The sequence below is a fragment of the Oreochromis niloticus genome, linkage group LG16 (assembly GCF_001858045.2).
Source record: "Oreochromis niloticus isolate F11D_XX linkage group LG16, O_niloticus_UMD_NMBU, whole genome shotgun sequence".
Lineage (NCBI taxonomy): Eukaryota > Metazoa > Chordata > Actinopteri > Cichliformes > Cichlidae > Oreochromis > Oreochromis niloticus.
Window position 1 is genome coordinate 24317035 of NC_031987.2, and position 24844 is coordinate 24341878.

Genomic DNA, 24844 nt, shown 5'->3' on the forward strand with positions numbered 1-24844 from the left:
AAAATGTATTTTGTAACGTATTCCGTTACATTACTCAATGAGAGTAACGTATTCTGAATACTTTCGATTACTTAATTTTAATAAAAATAATAGTAATAATACTATTACTGAAGGTTACTCGCCATACCAATACCAACTAGATTTTTAAATATTAATATAAAATGAGTTACATTAGGGTGGACATTAGGTAAGGCTGCACTTTTTGCAGCGATTTCAAATAGAAAACTATTCTGCGCGTGTATAAAACAGGTCCGTGGCTCTGAACTGTAGTAAAGGGGCTTCTGGCTAATACGTCGGGTTCTGTGTTGGGTTTGTAGCCGAAAACTAGCTTTACTGTCTGGGTCAGCTTTGCTAGCGAGAGACAGAGAGGGCGTTGAAAGGCTGCTCCAACAGGACTCATTGTTTGGAAGGAAAACACGAACACAGTGTACAGTCGAGTCTTAACAGCTTACTTACAACTGGGCTTGTCAGGCACTCTTTTTGGGTGCAGTGGTTATTATTATATTTACATGCTTCATACATAGTATGCCTGTAACACTCTGCCTGTTGCCTTCATATTTAATACTTTTTTGAATAATACTTTTTAAAAATATTTCTTCACGTCATTATGTGGGCCACAAGTAGGGGTGACATGGGCCGCGACATTAGACCCAGGCATTAGAGCCTCTTAATGCGTGTTTTGTTTGGGTTTCCACCGGCATAGAATTAACAAAAATAGAGAGGGCATAGCCTAACATATTTATTTCAACAAAGTAACTGTATTCTGAATATCAACTTTTTAAACGGTAACTGTAACGGAATACAGTTACACATATTTTGTATTTTAAATACGTAACACCAGTACATGTATTCCATTATTCCCCAACACTGCACCAGACACCTTTGTTCACTAGCTGTAAGGTTGTTGCCCCCTAAAAAAAAAAGCATTCTCTTCAACCTTTACAAATTGTTGCAACTTTGATGCACTTAAGTTGTCGGAACATATTATATAATCCTTGTAATCATCCCTACTTACATTTGGGGATTTGACAGATTTTCAAAATTAGATGAATGATTTTGATGAGCTTTATTGTTTACCTACTTTTTACTTTATTCTGTATTCACTCACAAAATGCCTTTTGCAAGTTATACTTGGTGTCCAGAGTGACTGAATCATGGCTGTTAAACTAGTCGAATGATGACATTTTTATGGAAACATTTTTTTTTCTCTAACTGGGGAAAGTCATGTTCATAATAATGTGGGGTTTGAATTTTAATATTCAATTAAATACACAATATAAAACATGCATGAACTTTGTACCTGTTCTTCAGGGCTGTCTATCACCACTAAATCTGCTCCTTGGTCTGTGCAGTGTTTTCTAGCTGAATCCCAGGAACCAGATCTTTCAGACAGGAGATAACAGCTACAACAGAACTTGCTCCATCCAGTAGGACATGTTTTCTCTGGAAGAAACATCAAATAAGAAGTATTAAAGATCAACATGGAACATTCAGCAATGGCTTATTTGGAATCTATATTTTAACCTAACGAAGATCTACAAGCACAGTGTGTTCACATACTGACAGTTGGTAAACGTATTTGTTTATCTTTAGTGACAGGGCTGCTATACCTCCTATAAAATACCTTGTGAGCCTGACACTGCAATGCAAGGGGGATGCAATAAAACTTTACAGTGACTCAGATAAATATATATATATCCATGAAGATTAAAGTTTGCTTTCTTAAATTACTGTCAATTCAGATATAATGAGAAAATATTTCCATCTATGGAAATATCTGCTTTTCCAATGGATCTAGGATAAGCGGAAGCAAATGGATGGATGGATATTTCCATCTATCACTGGAAAACGGAATCAGTGAATTTCAGTGTAAAACTTTTTACAAAGACACACAACAAACTTTGCAGCCTCTCCATCTCTTTGGTCATTTCAGTGAGGTTGGCCTTCAGCAGGTCTCTCTCCTCAGTCATAGAAGAAAGTTGTTTACTTGATGAGAGATATTTGTGTAAGGAGCTTTTGTCTGAAATACAAATAAGTAAGCAAAGATGTTTTGGAGACACAAAAGACAAAAGCACACTGTTGCAGATTTATTTTAGAGCTAAGGAAAATTTTGTATCCTTGCTTTCATATATATGTGTGTATATATATATATATGTATATATATAAATAAATCAACACAACACAACTCACAGTAGAAAGCAAGAATGATATTTCCAGCCAGCAGCCCCAACGAGAGAATTACAACTAAATAAAAACTTCTCTTGCAGCTCCTCGGACCTGAAAAGAAAATGTGGGTGGGGGAGTTGGGGGGCAATAATGCATGTAACAGTTATAGCAGATTTTAAAATTTTAATTTTAAATTTTTGTAGTTTCTTTCTTACCTGTGGGGTTTTTCATAGAAGACTTGTTGGCAGGTTTATTGACACTGACATAAATTTCCTCCATTGTATGAAAGGCTGTGGATTATTTCTGAGAGCTCAGCTCTGCAGCACAGGACATGTGAAATGTGAGAGTCCCAATGGTTTCAGTTTAGTCTTTTATTTTAAGTTCAGAGGAAGTCGACAACATTTGGTTTGTGCAGCTATGCTACCACTGAAACTAGACCTGTTCTCAAGCGGTGCATCTATATACTGTTCTCGCTGGCTCTAGTGAGCCTTGACCTCCTGGCTAGCTATCGAGCAGGTGGGTAACAGATGTCTCCCAAAACGTCGGAGCACTTTTGCAAATATGCCATGTCTTGATAAATCGAGCAGATATTTGAAGTTTGCACAGCTACATTCTTGCCTGAAAATATCTTAAAAGTTTATTTTGTGATCCAGAAAGAGTACTATTAAAACTAAGTAGCTAGGTTGGGCCACGAAGGACGCATTTGGAGCAGCCTTCAAATTGGGACAGCCTTCGTCGCCTGGCTCGTCACCAATCCCAGAATTCATAGCACAGCCAAGCCAATTCCAGTTTCCAACAATGGCAGCAGCTACTTAGTTTTAATACATAGTTTAATACAAGAGCCGATGAGAATACCGCACTCTCGGCACACCGTGCCTCGACCTCCTGATAAGCTTCAAGCTGGCGGGCTCCGAAGGGTACAGCCTAATTTGCAAGATCTCGCGAAAGTTTATCTTCATTTTTTTTTCTTCCATGTCCCTTGCGGGGCTCCGTAGACTAGAGTATAAAGTAAACATCATCAAAGCAAGTAAATACATAAAAAAAACATCAGCGAATTGTAACTAAGGGTCATCTTATTGCCTTAGAAAATGAACATCCACAAGTGCCAATCCCACTCAAAACCTCTGTACCCTCACCCCTGACTTCTAAGTTAGACATCACCCAGATAGGAAAGTAAAGGTTGCCTAATTTGGTAAAAGTAATTCATATAGTCAGTAATGGCATATCTTATTTTCTCAAGGTAAAGTGTGTTTGTGAGTTTTGTAATACAGGATCTTTAATACAGAAATGTCTTTGCCCTTCCAAAGCTGCAGGATTAACTTCTTTGCAATGATCAGTGCATATGCTAAAAGGCATTTTTGTGCCTATTGTCAACCTATTGTAGACCCTGTGCTTCTTTCCAAGTCCCAAATACAATTATTGAAGGACTTAGGTCAATCCTAACCTTTAGAACACTGGATAGATTTGTCAAAATGCCACGCCAAAAACCTGAAGCTTTGAACAAAGTGCAAAGCTATGCAGCAAAGTGCTGTGTGATGCATTTTTCACATAGGGGAGAGCAATCTGTATAGATTTTATGAATTTTTCTCTCTTGAGTAGTGTAGTCTGTGTATAATTTTATACTGGATCAGATTGTGGCAGGCATCTATAGAAATTGTGCTTATACTGTGCAAAGCCTCCTGCCAGATGTCATCTTGCAAAGGGGTCCCAAGCTCATTCTCTCACTCTTCTTTAATTGAAACAGTAGAAGGGATGTTAATCTCCCGTAGTAAACTATAGAATAGTGAAATTTTCTGCTTAGGCCCTAGGCATTCACTTGGGCAGTTATCTAGCACATCAAGCTTGGCCCTCTCAAATTGTGGCAAACGTGATCAAACATAATTTTGTAGTTGAAGATATCTGAAAAAAATGACTGTTTAGTAATCCATATTCATCTTATAAGTGTTGAAATGACAGGAAGGTGTCATTTGAAAAAAATAGTCTTTCACTTTACAAATACCCAGTTCTTGCCACAAGTTGAAAGCCCCCATCAGCACAGGATGGAAAAAAATATGCAATACATATACAAAATGACAGTGTTTTAAGTTCAAGTTGTTTACTTTTTCTTTCCAGATTATTGATTGATTATAGTGTGCACCTTTACAGTAAGGAAGGCGATTCTCCCGCTCCATCTGCAACCCTTTAGGGAGCAATGCTGTACCATCCAACAGGAGAGGAAAATTATTCTTAAATTTGAAGCACAATAATAATGCATGAGATTAGGGTAACATCATGCATTATTATGTTGTGTTTACAAAGATGTTCTTTTTTTTATTCTGTGTGATTTGTAATTCCATATAAATGGCATTATAATTGCATCCAACTTTTTCAAAAAATGATTTGGGCAGAAAGATGGTTTTATTTTGAAGGAGGTACAAAAACTGCATCCATGTCTAGATCCTCTACAAAGTTTAAATTGAGTGGACAGCGTTTGATTTGTGGGTATTCTGGCAGTGAGGATTTTGTATAATTACCCAAAAATCACAAGAGAAGAGCAGAGTTCCATGCCAGCTGTTTTATTGAACAGGCAGGTCCACTGGATGTACACACTGAATATCTGGAGAATCCCACAGACTGGTCTGTATATATTTAGGGTTTAGTATTGATATGTATGCTGCTTGGCTCAGCCACGATGCTGGAATAGGATGCAGCGAAATGCTTGGATCTATTTTGATAGTAGTAGCACCTCTTACTCTCTGTTAGTCCAGGGCTGTTTAATCATGCCCAGAGACAACAGCAGACAGCAGATGTATCTGCAGATGAACAGTCTGACTACTGATGATTGTCCTGTTTATTATTGTGCTCGAGAGCCACAGTGACACTAGACGAGGAAACACTGAAAAAAACCCTCAGACGCATCACAAAAGAAAAATTTGATTTCCGCAGTTCACATTTTCAGAGATTAACTGCAGTTCAATGTCATCGACACCCTGAAAAAAAAAAACAATAAAAGTGCAAGGATCTGCAAAGGATCAACTTGGTAATCATTAATAATACTCAGTTCATCTTATTTACCTTTCAGGCCACATTATCACGTGTAGTAATCTCATACTTATTACAATAGTTCTTCAAAAACTATTGACATCAGTACAGCTGAATTGGAACCCCTCTGTGTGTAAACAATTACAGTATAACATAAAGCTGGCAGAGGAGGAGTCTTCATACTGCTGATAAATTTAACTATGAAAAAAAAAGTAATTGCACAGCTTTGTGAAACTTTGACTGCTTCTATTCAGGAAGAAACTAATGACTTTCGTAACCTGTGTTAAAAGTTTTTAATGAATAATAATAAAAACATTGGATTTTGTTTTGATTTTTTTTTTTTAATTAAAGGATCAAAGTTTACCCAATGGCTGGCACTTTAATCCATATTTCTGTGTATTTTGTCCATCTGTAATCAAATTAAACATCCTCACAAACTAAGATGAAGACTTGATATATTGCAGTTGGTTGCAGCAGAAGAAGAGAAGCAGATCACTTTTAGTACCAACATGTTCTCGGTGGCTCTGCTGCTGCTGGATCCTGTGACTGTCACTGAACAGAAACACTGACAGCATGGACACTACACACTGTTACTTTCATTAGAATTGCATTCAACATGTTTTTATTTAGGACACTACTATAGGATAGGACCTGCCACAGTCAACTTTCATTGGGCTCTGAGCTACAACCGCTTATTTTTTTGCCTTTTAACAAATGTATTTAATGAAGGTATTTTAATATTGGAAACAATCTGCCTCAATAGTGTATTTTCAAACCTGTGTGTAATTTTTTTGGTTAGTTTGAAAGATTAAGATAGATTAAGGCCACACTGTTTAAGTACACTTTTTCATATTGCTTGGTCTTGTAATTTTCCAATAAAAACAGTTCATGCTTTGTGCATGAACTGTGCCTGGGAACGCCTCGGTGTTCCCCCGGATAAGGTGGAGGAGGTGGCTGGGGAGAGGGAGGTCTGGGCTTCTCTGCTTAGGCTGCTGCCCACGCGACCCGGCCCCGGATAAAGCGGAAGAAGATGGATGGATGGATGGATGGATGGATAGTTTGAAAACATGAAAACACACTCCCTTTATATTTGGTGGTGTTGTCACATTTTAACCTGCTAGGACCTGGCATCCACCTGTGTGAACATCACACTTTGGGTTGTCTAGACCAAAATACTAAATTTTGCTCTACAAGGGCCTGATATCCACTTACAAAGACATTATACTGCCACTGTCCTATCAAAATTTAAAGCGAATGTCCTCATATGTGGGTCTCATTTTTTTCAGAAACAAAAATCAGATTACAAAAATCACGTAATTCTTTGTTTTTGCATTCATCAGGTCCCAATCAGCCCAAATAGCAAAGAGAAATTAAAATGCATACCATGCAAGGTTCTTTATTTATTCATTTCAATCTAATCTAATAAATACATACAATTCTAAAGAAAATTAAATACAGAAAAATAATGTTCTTGCATACAAGCTTCCTCACACTTCCCAAACCAGATGTGGGGGTTATTTCTGAGACTGTGCTGGAACTTAATTTTGAACAATTACCTAATGTGTGAGAAAATAATCCGCTGTCATGCTAATGGCGGTCTGCACTCTCTCACCTGTCTGTAAAAGTAGGCCTTAAAATTAGTGCAGCGATTTATCAGAGATGTGCAGAGCATGGAAGGAGAGTAAAAAAAATACAGGTCATTCACAGCAGGCAGTTTACTGCATTTTGATGATCCAACCCATACATGATTAGTAAAACTACTGTTAAGATGTCTACGTAACACAAGCTTTATAGCACAATCCCAAGAAACGAAAACGAAAATGTATAAAATAATTGTCAGCTGTTAAACATATACATTGTTGTTGCTATCATGGTCCCCTCTTTCTGACTTGTATCATTTCTAAAATACACTCTTCTCTGACAGGACTAACCAATAATCAATTTGCATTTATATTTTTATTTTCATTTTTGAATTAAAAAGAAAAAACATTGCAGTGCCATGCTTTCATGTTCAGAAACATTATTCAGCAAAAAAAAAAATAGAATGCAAACATCACTTTTTGTTTTCTGCTGTATCCTGCTTGTTTAGTGTGCACAACCTTCCACAACAATTTATATAAACCCCAAATCAAAGCAAAAACATGCTTTTATATATGTGTAGGAAGTGAATGAACTTCCATTATCTTTGCGCCCCCTGGTGGCTACAGAAGACATTACGACTGGTTTTCAAATTCCTGTTCTTGTACATGTTACAGGCGTTTTCTGAAGATGAATCACAATTTTATGTCTGTCGAAAATGCTGAGGAAACTGTATTTCAATAAGAATGGATCATTAAAATGTATTTAATGATCTTATCATTTTCTGCATCAGATATTTAGCAAGTAGAATGCATAATACATGCTGTATTTGTGTAAACGCTATTTTATCTGTACAGTAGATTAAAAAAATAAGAAAAACACAAATACAGTAAAACACTATATGCACATATACACACACACACAGCAAGAGAAAATAATCCGTTCCAATTGTAAGAATTAAAGAAATTAGTTTACTGCTGAACTGTATATAACCATCATCCTTATCATTGCATTAATTATCATTCATTAGAGCATTGATTGAAGCTGTTGGCATTGTGGTATAATTTGTATTACAGGGGTTATCATAATCAAATATTAACATGTTTATTATAGGTGCAGTTATAACCACTTTAAAATGATTGAGTTAAATATATGTATCAAAACTCATATGCTGAGTATATTGTTACAGTAAAATAGTAGCTGAGCAAAGGCCTGAGATCATCACCATATTCGGAAGAGGATGCCAGAAAGAGGAACCTCTGTGTTTGCATTTAATTCTTAAAATACATGAATGTTCTGTACATGCAAATTATGTGCTTGTAAACGCAAGAAGGGGCGTTACAATACCCTGATGTTATAAAAGCAATCTGAAGTGTATTTTTGGGTGGGGATTTACAACTGATGGTTTCCAGTGTACGTCTCCCCACGCTGCGTGTATTCATTAAAATCAATTGTTTGATTGACCTCTTCTGGACCATCATTGTTTTACTCTCGTCCTCAATTTCGGACCCGTAACACAATCCAACTAGAATAATAACAATAAAGTGAAGATAACATTAGTTTAATGCTTTCAGCAGTCACAATAACAAGCGAGCAAACATTAAGCAATATAAAATGCAAATGTTTAACCAGTGCAGATTTCAACCAGCATTAGCTACTGATGTGCCTTTTTAATGTCCGCACACCTGAGAACAGTTTAGCTATGTTTCAAACTAAAAACTCTCTAGTATTGTATGGCAAATTACTCAATAATGCCCAAATGTTGCAGACTGAAATGTAACAATTTTAACAGTCCTCTCTAGATGAAGCTCTTAGGTCTAATCTTTGAGATGCCAAAACACTGTTACAACTGCTGAAAGAATCTAAAAATTCATGCAATAAACCAACATTATCAATAAAAATACCACAAAATTATTGAAAATGTTGACACCATTTACCCAGTGACGGTAATTATTGACTGAAACCACACTGAGCACACACTAAAGCAGACCACGGTCTTTTTTTCCCCCAATGACATGAACTACAGTATTTATCTGCTTCCTAATAAGGGGCTGCATTCGATTCTCTAAAGTAAAGCTGTGTGCTGACAAAATAATACAGTAATGTGGACAAAAATACTACAACAAAAAATTTTTTATGATCAAAGACAAGTAATGACCCAAAATACCTCACTTTGTCCAGATATTATTTGATCATTCAGGTAATACAGTTATAATAAAAAGATAATTTCCAAAAAGGTAGTATGCAATAGGACTTGAGTTTATGTTTGCTGAATGTGCTTATTCCAGACATTTTTTTCCCCACCAGAAGGCAAACTAATCAATCTTAATAATAATAATAATAATAATATTTTTTTTCTACACATCTAATGTGTCTCTGGAAGTATGTATGTATGTATGTATGTATGTATGTACAAGTGTATAGAAGACTGTATTTTATGTTTTACCCAAAATGTGAAGCATGTTGTGACTGTATGTTTTTAAAAGTGCTATCCAAATAAAATGGGTCAGTTACTGATTACTATTAATGTTATTGGCATAGTTATATTTCAAGGCTTGTTTTTTTTACTAAAGTTTAATACCTATTCAGAAAAGGATATATAAAAAATGCTAATAAAATAGCATGAACTAATTTGAAAAATATGTAAAATGTAAAATATGTAAAATTACATAAGTACTGTAACAGCTGAATTTTCAAACAAATTCAGCCGTTACAGTACTTTTTCACAGACCCACTGGTAAGAATCGTCACATCTTTCATCATTCCAGGAAGTTCCTGGATCTCTGATATGAGCACAGTCCTCTCTAAGGTGGTGGTTGTCAGGCTGGCCAGATGCCCAGTATCTGGTGAGTCAATAAAAAAACAATATCAATATATTTTAATTAGATATAAAACAACATGGGAAAAATTACTACTGATAGCATGTTTAACCAATTGTGAATTATGGATACATGCACAACCCTCTGTCTCTAACAATAAATTGTTAAGTGGGTAAGAAAATGGATGGATGGATGAAGGATAGCATTGGCTGTTGTCTCCTGGGTCTGTTTTTTTTCTTTATTATTCACCATAAAATGTTTAGTTAATAACAAGTTATATCCAAGTAAGCCCAAAACAGTCTCTAAGATTTTCAGTTCCTGGTGTCTTGGTTTATCAATTAAGTTATTTTCTTGATAAAATAACTTCACCAATGAAATAAATACATTAAAAAACATTACTTCTTTATTTAAAACATAACATTTACTTAGTAAATAAATATTATTTATAAAATTATATATTTATTACAAATATATTTAATATATTGGCTGAACTCGAAGACTTACTGCAGAGTCAGAGGCGATCCATCTACCCATTTCCACGTTCCCTCTTGTTCTATGTCATTTAAACCAATCCAAGTCCGTTTCTCGGTGAATGAAGCGATGAAGTTCTGTTCAACAAGCACACAAACATTTGTGTTATGAATCACTTGACTCCCTTTTATTTCTGTCCCTTTGGCTACAGATTCTCCTCAGCTTTATACCCAACGCTCTTTCAGTGTAATGGGGGAATTGTCATGGTCCTGGGTCTGTGGCCCAGTGTTTTGAATTATTAATAGTCATTGATTTCATTGTTATTTATAGTTTCTAGTCTCTTGGTTTCTGTCTCTCTGCCCCCCCTGTATTCCTCGTGTCAAGTTATGTTTTCATGTCTCTTCTTCAGTGGTTCCAGTGTCAAGTCCACATCTCAGTCTGTCTCATGTTTCCTGTTTTATTTTTATAGTTCCTTGTTAAAGTAGTGGAAGGTTTTATGGAAACATTTTTTTTTTCGAACTGGGGAAAGTCGTGTTCATAATAATGTGGGGTTTGAATTTTAATATTCATTAACAAACACAATATGCATGAACTTTGTACCTGTTCTTCAGGGCTGCCTATCACCACCAAATCTGCTCCTTGGTCTATGCAGTTTTTTCTAGCTGAATGCCAGGAGTCAGATCTTCCAGACAGGAGATAACAGCTATGACTGAACATGCTCCATCCTGCAGGACATGTTTTATCTGGAAGAAACATCAAATAAGAAATATTACAGATCAACATGGAACATTCAGCTATGCTTTATATGGTCTCTGTTAATTAACTGGAATCTATATTTTATACCATCTGTATACAAAATGCCTTGTGATCCCGACACTGCAATGCAGAGGAGATGCAACAATGATGACAATGATTCATGTGAAACATATCCATGAAGATTAAAGTTTGCTTTCATAAATTTGTCAAATTCTGTCAATGGAAAATTGTACTTAGTAGTCAGTATAAGCTTTTAATGATATAAGTTTGCATATGATAGAATACTGTATGTTGACCTTTTGATGACTTAGACTGCTGTCCACTACAAGACTGTGTTATAAATTCTTTCTTACAGCTGAACAAGCTGTTATTATTTCACTCCTTCCAGGAAGAGGAGAGCTGGACACTCTTATCTTCACTCCCTACGCACTAACCTTCCTCTGCCTATGAATAGGCATATTCACTGTTGTATGGGCACCAGTGACTATAAATGCACGAATAAAGAAGTACACGGTGTGATTCTCACTTGAGACTTCACCCATGTACATGTGTTTAAGTATTTTGTCTCACTGTGTTTCTGTTTACAATTGGCAGATTTCTGTTTGGGATTTTTCCCTTAACATTTCTTGGTCCTTCGAGCCGGATGGGACGGCCTATTTAAAGTAGCTCCCACAAGAGGCGCCCCACCAGATCCCGTCGGTGCGAGAAGCCCACGTTGAAGTCTGCCGGCAGCTCACGCACTAGGTGTGTGATAAAGACCAGGAATGTGAATTCGGGTCTTGGCCAACGTTTTACAAGTGGTCCGCACCGTCGGGGGCTGATCAGGTGCATCTGAAGAAACCACCACTTAAGGTAAGACAGATAACTTTGAGACAAAGAGGTTTGCGTGAAATCGAAAACGAAACCTAAACGAAAAAGTAGCTTGTCCGGATTAAGAGCTCCCCGAAAGGGTTATTAAAGTAGCTTGTCCGGATTAAGAGCTCCCCGAAAGGGTTATTAAAGTAGCTTGTCCGGATTAAGAGCTCCCCGAAAGGGTTATTAAAGTAGCTTGTCCGGATTGAGAGCTCCCCGAAAGGGTTAAAGTAAATAAATATTGAGCTTGGCCAGAGGGATTGAGAGCTCCCCGAAAGGGTTAAGGAACGCGCGTAATTGTCTGTCTTTATTGTTCATTTTGTTGGTGGAATAAGTTGATTTTCACGGCACAATAAGGAGGCTGAACTATTCCACTAATTTGTTTACTGTTGGTCGCTGAAGTACTGGTGAACTGAGAGGAAGGTCGTGTTTTATCACATAAAGTCGACACCGCTTTTGAGAATAGCTCAAAAGTAGAAGGGCGTGTCAGCCACCTCTCTCTGTTCTCGTGCCAGTGAAAGCGCCGCAGGTGTGTGTGTGTATTACTAAAATAAGTAGAAATACACATATAAAACAAATAAGAAAATGGGAAATAAAACAACAAAACTCACTGCTGACGAGCAGTGGCTAGAGAAAAAATGTCCAGGCGCCGGACAAATTAGTGCATGTAGATGGAGAAATCCTAAGAAAACAAAATGCCCGACATGGGAGGGGAAATGTAGCCCCTCCGCATTAACACAACTAGAAGAAGCCTTAAAAACAGAAAGAAATTCTGAAAATAAGAAAAAGAAAGAGGAAAATAAAAATCTATTTAAACGCACTTTCATTAAAGGATTACTACCACCCATTAGGTCTCATGTAGAAAAGAATTGGGTAACGCAAGATACGGGCACAGCAGATGAGGCGTTTCAATATGTTAACCATGCACAGACAGTGGTGAAACGGAAAGAGAAGGTCTCAGTTTTTGCCCTCGATGCTGACACTGTTCTCACAGCTTTTAGTGGAGGCTACAGGGGAGGTTTCAGAGGCCAAAAGAGAGGGAGAGGAATGCGTAGGGGAAGAGCAAGAGGTAGAGACAGACCTAGATACACACCAAACAGTAATTATAGCACTACATGCTGGAAGTGTGGAAAAAAGGGACATTTTGCACGCGATTGTAAGACACAGAGCACACCCGACACAGAATGATTAGCTGCAACCACTGTGGCTGTCAGACAGATGAAAGAGAGAGACAGAAAAAACAAAATAAAATGAACAAAAGGCTAAATTGAATTAGAACTTAACTGTAATGTATTCAAGTTGGTGATAGCAAGGATAACAACCTGTAAACTGGTATTAACAATGAAACATAGTTAGGATGAAGACCATGCCCAGAATGAATAGAATGAAAGAAAATACATAACTCACACAAACACATATTAAATGAAATAGAGAGACGCATAAGGTATATTAAGGTTGTGTCATTGTTTAGCCAAGGAAAGTGTGTGAAAAGGAAAATGTCTCCAGCTTGGGAGGGGGTGAAACTGCAGATCACCCTCATCCCTCGATGGATGCAAAATAAAATATAAATAAAATATTGTAATATACTATTGCTGTTATATAAAAAGATAATAACATTAATAATGAAATAATATTAATATGAAGAGGCACCTCAGTCAGTTGTGATGTGAGGTGGATAATTGTTAGAAGTAATCTGCATCAAGCTTAAGGTTTGCTCAGATTCAGTACAATGACATATGTGATGAAGAAAATAAAGAAAATATCTAAACTAATCAAGTGCATAGAGGCACTTGACCTGCTTGAAAACCTGTCATCCTAGATGAGACATTGCTGAAATATAGAGCACACCTATACTAACACCTAAAAACCCTGTATACAACAGCTAAAGCTTCACAATTGAGAAGCTGAATTAAATATATGGTCACTGCTAAGCTGATGAGCAGGTTACACATTTTTTAGAGCAGGAGCTACATAAGAACACATCAGAGGGAGGGAAACAGCTATTAAAGCTCAAACATGCAGCTGTCTGTGGGCTCAGTTTTTTCCTCACGCTTCTGATTTGTCTTTGGCAGCCGCCTTTTTGCATCCTGACTCATGTGTAAAGCGTTCAAGCCATCAGTAACTTGTTTTTTGTTTTGTTTTGTTTTTTGTTTTGTTGGGTTGAAAAATGAATAAATTTGTGATCATACTTGTGGATCACAGTGGCACATAATGATTAGGCATATGATTTACTAATGCAGATGTAATAACTTTATTCTAAAATTCAAGGAGAACAAACAAGAACAACACCTTCAGTTGTGTCTTGTTGTTGTTCTCTGTGTAGTGTGCTGAGTTTTGTTTTTTGTTCTTTTGTTTTTTGAAATGTTGCTTGAGTGATGAGTACTGTAACTTCTGAAGTAGCCCTCACCTTGATGATGATAAGTCCCGAGCCAGCTGAGAGCTGGGTTGTCTGTTTTGTTTTAGGTGACAAGGCAGAAAAGTTAAAACTTAGTTTCTTGTTTTGAAAAAGAAAAAAGGGAAAAAAAAGGGGAGGTTTTGTGTTTCTCAGCAAAGAACAACTACAATTTCATTTTATGTTTTTGAGAAAGGAGAATTTAAAATAATAGTAATAATAATAATAAAACAAAGAGTGATGTTTTGTTTAAGTGGTGAAGACAGCTAATACTGCAAAATACCATTTAGTGCATGATCTGCGAGCAATAAATGAAATCATCTCATTTATCTTTAAATAAACTCCAATTATGGAGACCTGAAGTCACATGCTTTAGGGCAGACCCTCAGGTGAAGGCAGAAAGCTACTAAACAAAGAAAAGAAGCTATACAAAATGCGCCACACCCACAAACTAAGCATTCATATCCTTTCTAACTCTTAGTGAGCCTGAGTTATGACCTTGGCTCCCTGTTTTTCTGCTTCCACCAAGGGTGGGGGTGACGCTCCCGTGGCATGTGCTCTGTTCTTTTTACTATCACAAAGAAAAACGAGAGAGAGGCCCCTACTCTCTGAACACAATATTCTTTTCATAACTCGGCAGTATGAAATGTCATGAAACAGTGTAACTCACTCACAATAAATCAGCAGCATAGGATAATACAAACCTATCTAATAAATCTAATGATTTTCACATTCTTTTAACTCAGAAGTATGATGTGGCCTACAGCAGTATCATGATTCACTCATTTTGATTACAGGTATAATGTAATATATGACAGCATAATAATCTCACAACTGCTTCAAGCACATTTGCCTTTCTTAACACACGTGAGAGAAAGGCAACTGTTGAGAAAATGCTCTTTTGGGTGAGACAGTCCCAGAGGCCCTGCATGCAAGCTACTAACACACATACATGCAATGAAGAACAGCTTACACTACAGCCAACACATGTGCCTATATCCCTCATTAGTGTTAAAACAGGGAAAACTTAATAGTTTTGTTATCAAATGCTGAAGTTTATCCACTACTAACAAATAAACTCTCTGGGTTGCGGGACAACAACTTCAAAAAGAACGAGACTGGTATGACCAACCAGTGATGAAACAACAAATTTAGTGGTTAAGAGTCAAATTGTGAGATGTTTTCTGCTGATTGAATCATACAAGTGATTACTGAAGGAAGGAAAATTCCTTTTTTGTGCTTTTAAACGTGATCTTACGAATTTTAATATCTACCTGTGTTGTCCTGTCAACTTGGTGGGTTATGAGTTAATTATATTGTGAGGAAAAACAAAAAAGGGGGAGAGAAGGCTGACACAGGGCCTGGCCCGGTGTTTCTCCCCTCTCTGAATAACACAGCCAATACAACATCATTTTCCTGTTCGTCTGTTTTTGTTTTGTTTTTGTTTTTTCTCTTTATGTTTAATTACAGGCTGCTTTGCCGGCCCTGAAAGCCGAAGCTGACCTGGACTCCTGCTCTCCCCTCTACCATCTCTGACCCTGACCCTGACCAAATGCTGCAGCAGCTGGACCCATAACAACAATCTAAAAATGTCAACAGTGCTACAGGAAAGCGATCTCATGCAGCAGAGACGGAGAGCGTTAAATCCAAGGCCCGTTTCACTACACGGGGGAGATTTCCAGACAGCTTCAGCTGACAGAGCTGTGACGAGATGCCCATTAAGCCCGAATGAAAAGTAAGGCCGAGCAAAAGAATGCTGACCTTGGTAACTCTGCATTTAACACTGTGCAGGACAGTGATGGACCAACACGGATGATTGGGCAGCAGAAGAAAGGGCGTGCCAGAGACAGGAGGAGCAACTGAGGTCAAAAGGCACCTCAGAATGGACAAAACACAGAAGAAGAAAGGACTGCCCCAATTGGGGCCAAAACCAGGACAGATTGAACTTTGAGCAGCAGCAGCAGCAGCAATGGTCGCAACCGGACTGAAAAGGAGGAGGGCAGGACCCCAGGGCACGCTTCAGGCCGTGGTTTACCCAAAACACCAGAACAGGAAAGTGATAAACACACCAACATACACATCTGCACATACATTCCAGATAATGTACACTCCTCCAACATGACTGATGCTCTGAACACACTGAGACAACTCAGGGCTGCACAACAACAAGACTATGTCACAAATTGCCAGTAGTTAATAAAGATGGAGGCAGAGAAAGAATGCAGAAAAGCACCATCTGGGTTTAAATCAAACGTCGGGACGCATTTGAGATTTTTTTTAACAACGATGGGACAAATGAGATGGATATGACACATGGGATTTGCAAGGTGTGTTGTATGAAAATAAAATACTCTGGGAATACTACGAACATGAGGGCCCATCCAAAAATAGCATTAACGGAGGACGGCAAAGCTAGCTCTAAATCAGCTCAACTGAAAAATCGACCAACGCTGGACACTCTTAGCTTAATAAAGCTATCTCCCAATTCAGAGTGAGCTAAGAAAATAACACAATCTATCACGTACTTCATCTGCAAAGACCTGCGTCCTGACAACATTATGGAAAAGAAGGTCTTTTCTTACATGCTCAAGATGCTGGAACCCAGGTATGTGATATCATCACAACGTTTTTTCGCGGACACAGCCGTGCCCAATCTCTACATAGACATGAAGTGTAAAGCTGAGGAAAGTTTGAGCACAGCAGAAAGGGTTGCATTAACTTGCAACGCTTAGACCTCATGGGCTGTGGTTTCATATGTGACTATAAGAGCTCATTATCTCACAGCGGACTGGCGACTGCTGTCATACGTTTCTGCGCTGGTCAGAAACATATGATTCTCCAAACTCGAACATTACATGAAACTCACACTGCAGCGAACATTGCCGATCTCCTCCAAAATGCAGCGCAGAAATGGGGGATTGCCTACAAAAATCTGGTGGTTGTCACCGATAATGCTTCTAATATGACGATTGCCACTCAGCTAGCGGGATACCTGCATGTGAAGTGTTTCGCCCATACGCTCAATCTTGCATCACAATGAGCCTTAAACCTGCCTGCAGTATCCAGGATCTTGGGGAGAGTGCGGCGCATAACTGGGTTTTTCAATAGAAGCACAGTGGCAAACCACGCTCTGGAGCAAAACCAGAAAATTTTACAGCTCCCGACTCACAAGCTCAAGACCAACGCCTGCACGAGATGGAACAGTGCTTATGACATGCTCCAGCGTTTCCTTGAACAACAACCTGCGATTTGTGCAGCACTGCTGTCTCCCGAAGTCAGAAAGAGTAGCACAGATATCTTTACTCTAAATGAGACAGATATTGGGAACACTGAAGAAATTGTCCGGGCCTTGAAGTCAATGCAAGTCGCAACTACTGTGACGTTTGAGGAAAAGAATCCTACTCTGTCTCTCGGAGCACCGCTGCTAGCACAGCTGTTGCATGACACCCAAGACAACATTGGTGACACCGCGCTGGTCAGAAACATCAAGCAAAGTATCAGTCAAGATCTTAAGAAGAGATATGCCAGCACAGTCGAGAGGAACACCCTCTATACAGCATCAGCTCTTGACCCACGCTTTAAACCCTGCCGTTCCTGTCACCAGAGGAAAGACAGGAAACCTATGCCAGAGTGGTTGCTGAGGCTATAACTAGGGATGCACCGATACCGATACTGGTATCGGGTATCGGGGCCGATACTGTAAAATGTGTGCGTACTCGTACTCGTAAAAGTTAACCGATACCCATGAACCGATACTAATGTAGCCCGGATGGGAATTTGGGAGTGGATACTCATAATTCCCATGGACTTAAACGCCACGGTAACATAAGGTGTTCACAGTTATGTGATGTAACTGTACCCTGAATTTAATTTGCCCTGTAATATGTCGCAAGGTAAATACAGGTAATTAGAGCTATCAAACTGTTATGTTAATCATAAAGTATTATTTTATGGTATGTAACTCTGAAGGGAGTTAAAATATTTTTCAGAGTTCTAATTTTCTGGAGGCCCGTGAAGGTAGCATAAAACGGGACCCGTGTATCTGTTGCAATGGAGGAGGAGAAGAGAACGGCATGGAGAGATACAAGGGTTAGCTGAACCAAAGTGAGAGACTCGGCTAGTTTTACTGAGGTTAACCAGCACAAAAGAGTGTGTGACTAGAAAGCTAACCGTGTGAGAGCTTCACAACAGAGTGTGGGTGAAGTGACTTTTTGTTTCAATGGTCGCACCACCGTGCTGTGTTTACAGCTACGACCGCCGAGGCTAAAGGCTAGCCCGGACTGCTTGGCTTCGCCAAGGAGGCAGCCGCTATGGACTGTCGGAGAGCTGGACAGTGACTCACTAACGCGCTGTAGCAGAGACAGCATCGGGTCCGCAGGGAGTGGATTTAGTGTGGGACTGGTGAACGGCGATCTACCGGGCAACGGAACTGTAAGTCAGACTTTTGTGCTCTTACTGGGGAGAAGAGGATTTTTCTCCATCGTCCGGCGTGAGCAGCAAACAGGCCTGCAACAAGTGTGAATGTGAGTGTGTGGAGCCGATGTGTGAATATTGTGTGTTTAGTGGATTTATATAACGTGTTTTAGAGTGTATATGAGTCACTTACCAAAAGGTGATAACATAAGTTGGGTTGTTTAATATAATTTGAAAGGGAGTTATTTCATTTATACAGTGTATTTCATTTGGTTAAGGAATTGGAATATCATTTGAGTTTAAAAAAGGGATGTGTTGTACAGTATTTGTCTCTGCCCTTACGTTCAGTAAACGTTTCGTTTGTGTTAAAGAGTTGTCTGGGGTCGTTTCTTTACTACCGGTTAAGTTTAACTTGTGTGTGGTAGAAGTATCGGATTTTGTACTCGGTATCGGCAAGTACTCAGATCCAAGTATCGGTATCGGATCGGTTTGAAAAAATTGGTATCGTTGCATCCCTAGCTATAACCCTTCAGATAAGCAAACATTCTGGTGTTATAATTTAAATAACTTACTTACAATATTAGTAGATCAGTAATATTTTTGTCATATTGGTAAGGTTCTATTTAACAATTAAATACATTAATTATAATTTACTAAAGAAAAACAACATATTACTGTATACTAAAGGGTATATTTATTTTCTCCCTCTCTCTCTATGTGTGTGTGTTTTATAAAGGAAGAGAAGAGGCAGCAGCCCATCTCTGAGCCAGAAGCCCATGAACATCATGAGGAATCTGACGACACTGAACAAAATCCCAGACCCCCTCTCATACCAGCCAAGATGAGGAAGTCCTGTGGGTTAACAGACTTGCTTGGTCAGACTTATGGTGATGTTGGAGCCCCACCAAAATCATTATCTGCCACAGCTGAGGACGAGGTGAAAAGATACCAGGAGGTCACGGCACTGACACTCACAGAAGACCCACTAAACTGGTGGAAATCCCATGAGCAAGTCTATCATTTCCTGGCCACACTGGCAAAAAGATACCTTTGAATCCCAGGTACTAGTGTCTCGGCTGAAAGAGTCTTCTCGACCGCTGGAGACATGGTCACAGCAAAACGGAGCACTCTGACTTCAGAGCATGTTGATGAGATCCTCTTTCTGAGCAAGAATGCTGACATTCCTTCACTGTCCAAATGTGTTAAACTTTTTTTAGGGCAGCAACAAACAGGACAGTTTACTTATTTTAATTTAAGACAACATGTTTTATTTTATTTAAATGTTTTTATTTAATCATCATCATCATCATCATCGTTTATTTATATAGCACTTTAAAAACACACAAGGCTGACCAAAGTGCTGAACAATAGAAACATAATAGATACCATAAGAATAATAAATACGATAAAAATAATAATAATTTAATGCAAAATTATATTTTGTTTTAATTTACTTTCAAATTTTTCAGTTGCTGAAGGGGCTGCACAGTTTTTACAAATTGCATGGTTCAGAATAGCTATAATTGTACCAGATGATTGCATTCAGTTAAGTTGGACTAGACTGTAATACAAACCGTTCAGTTTGTCAGCAATAAAACTGACTGAAATGAGAGAAAGTCTGAGTGTGAGACTTTGTTATTAGATAAAATTAATATTGATAAAGTTTACCTTTATGGACAGAATCTGCAGTAGAAAAAATGTGATAAATTGCAAAATATCGTATTGCAAAACTCAGAATATTGCAAAATATATAAAAAAATTGCAATAATATCGTATCGTGAGTTAAGTATTGTGATAATATCGTATCGTGGGGTGTATGGTGATTCCCACCTCTAGTATGTAAATACATACACAGACACACAACACCACAACACTACCAAAAGAAAACACGACAACAAAGAAACACAACTCACAGTACAAAGCAAGAGTGATAATTCCAGCCAGCAGGCCCAAGGAGAGAATAACAAGTACATAAAAGCCTCTCTTGTAGCACTTTGGACCTGAAAAGAAAAAAAAAATGGTTGTGGTGAAGGGGGTGATAATAGTAATAACAGTTTTAAAAATTTAAACTTTAAATTTTTGTAGATTCTTTCTTACCTGTGGGGTTTTGTATAGAAGACCTGTTGTCAGGTTTGAAATCACCTTCATTGATATACATTTCCTTCATTGCACGATGGGTTGTGGATTATTTCTGAGAGCTCAGCTCTGTGGCACAGGACATGTGAAGTGTGAGAATCTCACTGGTTTCACTTGATTCTAAGGTTTTAAGCTCAGAGGAAGTCGCCTACTTAATATGTGGTTTGTGCAGCTATGCTACTGTTACAGCGCTGAAATGTCCTGTGCAACATATTTATTCTTACAGAAAACTGTAAAAACAGAAAATGTGACAGTTCTTCTGGCGTGCGGGCCAGTGTTCCAGATTAACTGGCGTCGCAGATCAACTGACGTTGGTCGAACAGATGTGTGGTAGACTTGCTTTTCAGGAGCTGCTACCGACAAAACAGCAAATAAACACCACATATTTCATTGTGAGGTTACCTCAAACACACTCCGTCAGTCCTGTTGCTCTTGAACAACAAAATGTTTAAAAATTTCGCAAGTTTACGTGGTGATATTCTCATGCAGGAGGCAATCGCGAAAACAGCAAACAATTAACACCACGCCGATGTTGTTCACAGGACAGCAAGAGTAAACGATCGGGAGAATCTTGTCATCGTTATCATTCCCCTCGTACGTTTTATTACTCCGATTTCAGCGTTTTTGCTTCACAACTAAAGCGTGCAGTTTACTTTGTGTGCACTCAAATGGAGTCGAGTCAGCTAGCTCCACCTGTGGCCAAGTGCCATGTTGCCACAGCCAGATTAACTTGTGACACTCATCTGCACCTGGCTCTATCGCCACGTTTGAATTCGTTTCATGCACAATACATTTGGAACTTTCTATTTTGTCTGTTTTTATGTCTTGCAAATAAACCTTTAAAATAAATGAAATGGTATTATGTATTTATTTTTGGCCTACATCAGTAAGAAATGCCAAATTATATACACAAAGTTATAGAAATCACCACTCCTGTTGTTCATGATGATTTCAATAACATCACATAATAACATGTAACATCACATCCTGTAAGCATAGTCAGCCTGTGTCTTTTCTCTGGAAATGAACATTTACAGCCAATATAGGTAATCCATCAACATGGCTGGAGAGAGTTGGTAGTTATATACAGTCTGTGTAAGTGCGGTTAATATAATACACATTTGTAAGGAGATGGCAGTTACTGTGAATTTACAGCAGTTACACAGTGATTAATAAACAGAGCCAGTGAGAGTGAGTGCATTTAAGAAAGTGAGCGCCTCAGGTGTGTCAGTTGGTTTGTCATCTGTTTTTGTGTGTGTAGGAGAGCTAGAAGTGTTTACTTGTAATGCTAGGAATATGTATAATGTAATTTCCAAAACTTGCATATGATCTGCAATTTGTAGCAGACCTACTGACTATCACATAGCAGCTGGAGCAGTCTCAAATGGAAGTCAGTCCACTACTGCCACCTGTGGCCAAGTGCCACTGTTTTTGCTGTGTCTACCACACATCTGTTCGACCAACGCCAGTTGATCTGCGATGCCAGTAATCTGGAACACCGTACGCTGCCTTTTCACCACTGACACTACTTCTTCTAGTGTAGATAACATTATTTTTTCCAAACTTATACAGTTTAATATTTACATGTACCACTTTTATAAACTGCTTGAATCACAAAAATACATCTTACTGTATGCACAAGCGCCATAGTGAACTCTCATTACAGTTTTATCTTGTTTTTTACAACTGTTTTAATCTATTTATGAACCTGTCTTATTAACTGTATTTATTAAACTAGATCTCTTTCAAATAAATGTTTTTCTTAACATATTTCTGTCACGGTCCTGGGTCGGTTTGACCCAGCATTTTGAGTTTCTTATGTTTTGGTTTATTTTTGCATTATGGATTAGTTCTTATTCTCGGGTGATGCTGTTTTGATTGTAATTATATCCTGATTCTTTAGCCGTCCGATGATGATGATGATTATTATTTCTGGTTTAGGTTTTGTTATCTTGTCCTCATGTTTAGTTTAGGTTGCCTCTGCTTAGTCTCCTCTGTCCGTATGTCCCTCTGTCTGTCCATGATGTCATTATGCTTGCTTATAAGTCTGTGTCTCTGTCTGTCGTGTGCTTCCTGTTTTATTTTGTAGGTCCGTGTCCTATGTCAGTGCGTTCAGCTTTGTGCTCTCCCTGTCTCGTCAGTGTAACCAGCGTCAGCCGTGTCTCCCAGCTGTTTCCTCTTCGTTCCGTTCACCTCTTGTATTTAGTGTCTGTGTCTTCCCCTACTCGGTGTCGCGTCGTTAACGTCTGTTCACCCTCGCTTCCTCTGTGTGTTCTGTTCGCCAGCCTGTCAACCTGCCTAGTTATTCTGTTTCCCCAGTTTAGTTAGTGTTTTCCTGTTCTGCTTCTTACCAGCAATAAAGCTGTGTTTTTTGAGTTACTTCTGCCTCCGTGAGTCCTGCATTTTGGGTCCTCTCTTCCTGCCTGCCTACAGCCGAGACATGACAATTTCTACAGCATTCACTCTTAATGAACTAAACATACAGCAATTCACATTTTCTCTTATTGTGCAAAACATATATATTGTGTAATTTCATATGCCTGCCATGAACTTACAGACTTTCGGTATAGTCTAACAACTGGATCGGCATAGGCTAACTGGACCAACTTGGAAATTATCTCTAGCTTAACATTCGCCACAAACCAGACATTTTAACATCAATCGCCATTGCTGTCTGTCACTTATAAAATCTGTTTTATATTATCAACCACCCAGCTTACCTGTAAAAACAGAAAAATGTGACATTTATCAGTTCTCTTCAGCGCGCGGGCCGTACGCTGCCTCTTCACCACTGACACTACGGCTGTATCCCAATTCAGGGTCTGCAGCCTTAACGGTCCACAAGGGCCGCGTACTCAAACATTAACAGTGCAGTGAATCCTGCTTGTGCCGTGATATTCAGGACTGCAAACCGAGCAGCATCACTGACTTTCAGCATGTTGTGTTTGTGGATATATGACTGACTTTAATTATCCATAAAATCATCACATTCTCTGTAAGATTAAGGTCAACTATTGAACGGCGTATATTTTAAAGTAAAGGCTTTAAAACCAAGTAAACGCTGAAAGTACAAACATCGCTAATGTCACATAACTTTGCCGACATGTGGCCAACAGTGATGTTTTAATGTTCTTCATTATTAAACATTTGCACATAAATAAGAGACATAATATTCAGTACTTACTTTTAAAAGTTTACTCTTCGGCCGCCGCTCTTCCGCCGTTTGTTTTGGCAAAATTATCCACACCCACCGCCGCGCCATGAAGTCTGGGATAGGTTGGGCCAAGGAGGATATACGCAGTAGCGGTTTTAGATAAGGGCGACAGGGCGGTTGCCCGGGGCGGCATCACGGGCATCGGCAAAAAAAAATAAAATAAAAAAAATTGCTGCCCCGACATCATGCTAGCGCATATTGGGAATGGCATAGGCACCGATCGGTTTTCTATCACCCATTTGCTGGGAGTAAGGGCGCCCTCCGTTTGCGAGGTGCGCCTGCTACTTGTGGCACAGGGAGGAGAGGGCGGGGCGGCGGGGGATTCTCTGGCTGGCTGGAGCAGCGTCTAATAACCAACTCGCAAAATAAAACAAAATAAAAACAAACCAACAACACGAAAACACCAGACATTATAATACAGACCTATAATTTGCACCGATGTTTTTCTATACACGAAAAGTGAGCGTGAGAGCCCTCGGTGCGCCTGCTCGCTGCTGAAGTCAAAGTAAACTTTATTGTCATCTCCGCTACATAAAGTCCGGTATATAGAGAGACGAGACGACGAGGCTCCAGTTAAAACAGTGCAAGTAAACGAACAATAAATAGTTACGAGTAAAAACATTAATATACACTTTAGGACTCGGGGTAAAGGGATCAATAATAATTTAAAATGTATATTTTATATTTTGTTGATTTAAAGTCTCACACACAACCCGTTTTTAAAGTTTTAAAAAAAAGAGAAAGAAGAGGAGTGTAGCGACTTCCACAGTCGCTAGAGGCCGGGGACTGAGCCTGCCTATTTTCCTGACGCGCTGTCAACTTTACGCAATAATGCGAGAGGTGGAATTGCTTGCTTGTTTATTAAAGTGCTTGAAAAGTTTACAGAGCAATGTGATCGGCTTGCGATTCAAACTCTTAAAACATCACAGGCTCTAATGCAAGAAGGGGAAACTCGTTGTGCAGCGGTCAACAAAAACTAGGACTGCCAGCCAATGTTCCCTCTAAGCTGCGCACGTGCGCAATTGC

The 24844-nt window shown here is 38.8% G+C and overlaps 1 protein-coding gene across 2 annotated transcripts; it reads right to left on the reverse strand.

Annotated features, from left to right (window-relative positions):
* Positions 1-9421: 9421 nt before the first annotated feature.
* Positions 9422-23914, reverse strand: LOC102080016 (CD209 antigen-like protein A). Of its 2 annotated transcripts, none has more exons than XM_019353290.2 (6): positions 23789-23914; positions 20566-20673; positions 20382-20468; positions 10656-10798; positions 10089-10192; positions 9422-9608 (listed from the first exon to the last, which is right to left on the reverse strand). In XM_019353290.2, exons 2-6 carry the CDS (start codon positions 20633-20635, stop codon positions 9476-9478), a joined length of 537 nt encoding a protein of 178 aa, XP_019208835.1. In that variant the 5' UTR covers positions 20636-20673; positions 23789-23914; the 3' UTR covers positions 9422-9475. The 2 variants fall into 2 exon arrangements, with proteins under 2 accessions (XP_019208835.1, XP_019208836.1); XM_019353291.2 differs by lacking the exon at positions 23789-23914 and adding an exon at positions 23325-23417.
* Positions 23915-24844: the final 930 nt, after the last annotated feature.

Coding starts and splice junctions, on each gene's coding strand:
- LOC102080016 (XM_019353290.2), bottom strand. CDS start 20,635: ATGAAGGAAATGTATATCAATGAAGGTGATTTCAAACCTGACAACAGG. Junction 20,469..20,565: donor TTCTATACAAAACCCCACAG/GTAAGAAAGAAT, acceptor TTTTCTTTTCAG/GTCCAAAGTGCTACAAGAGA. Junction 10,193..10,655: donor TAGGCAGCCCTGAAGAACAG/GTACAAAGTTCA, acceptor CTTGTTGAACAG/AACTTCATCGCTTCATTCAC.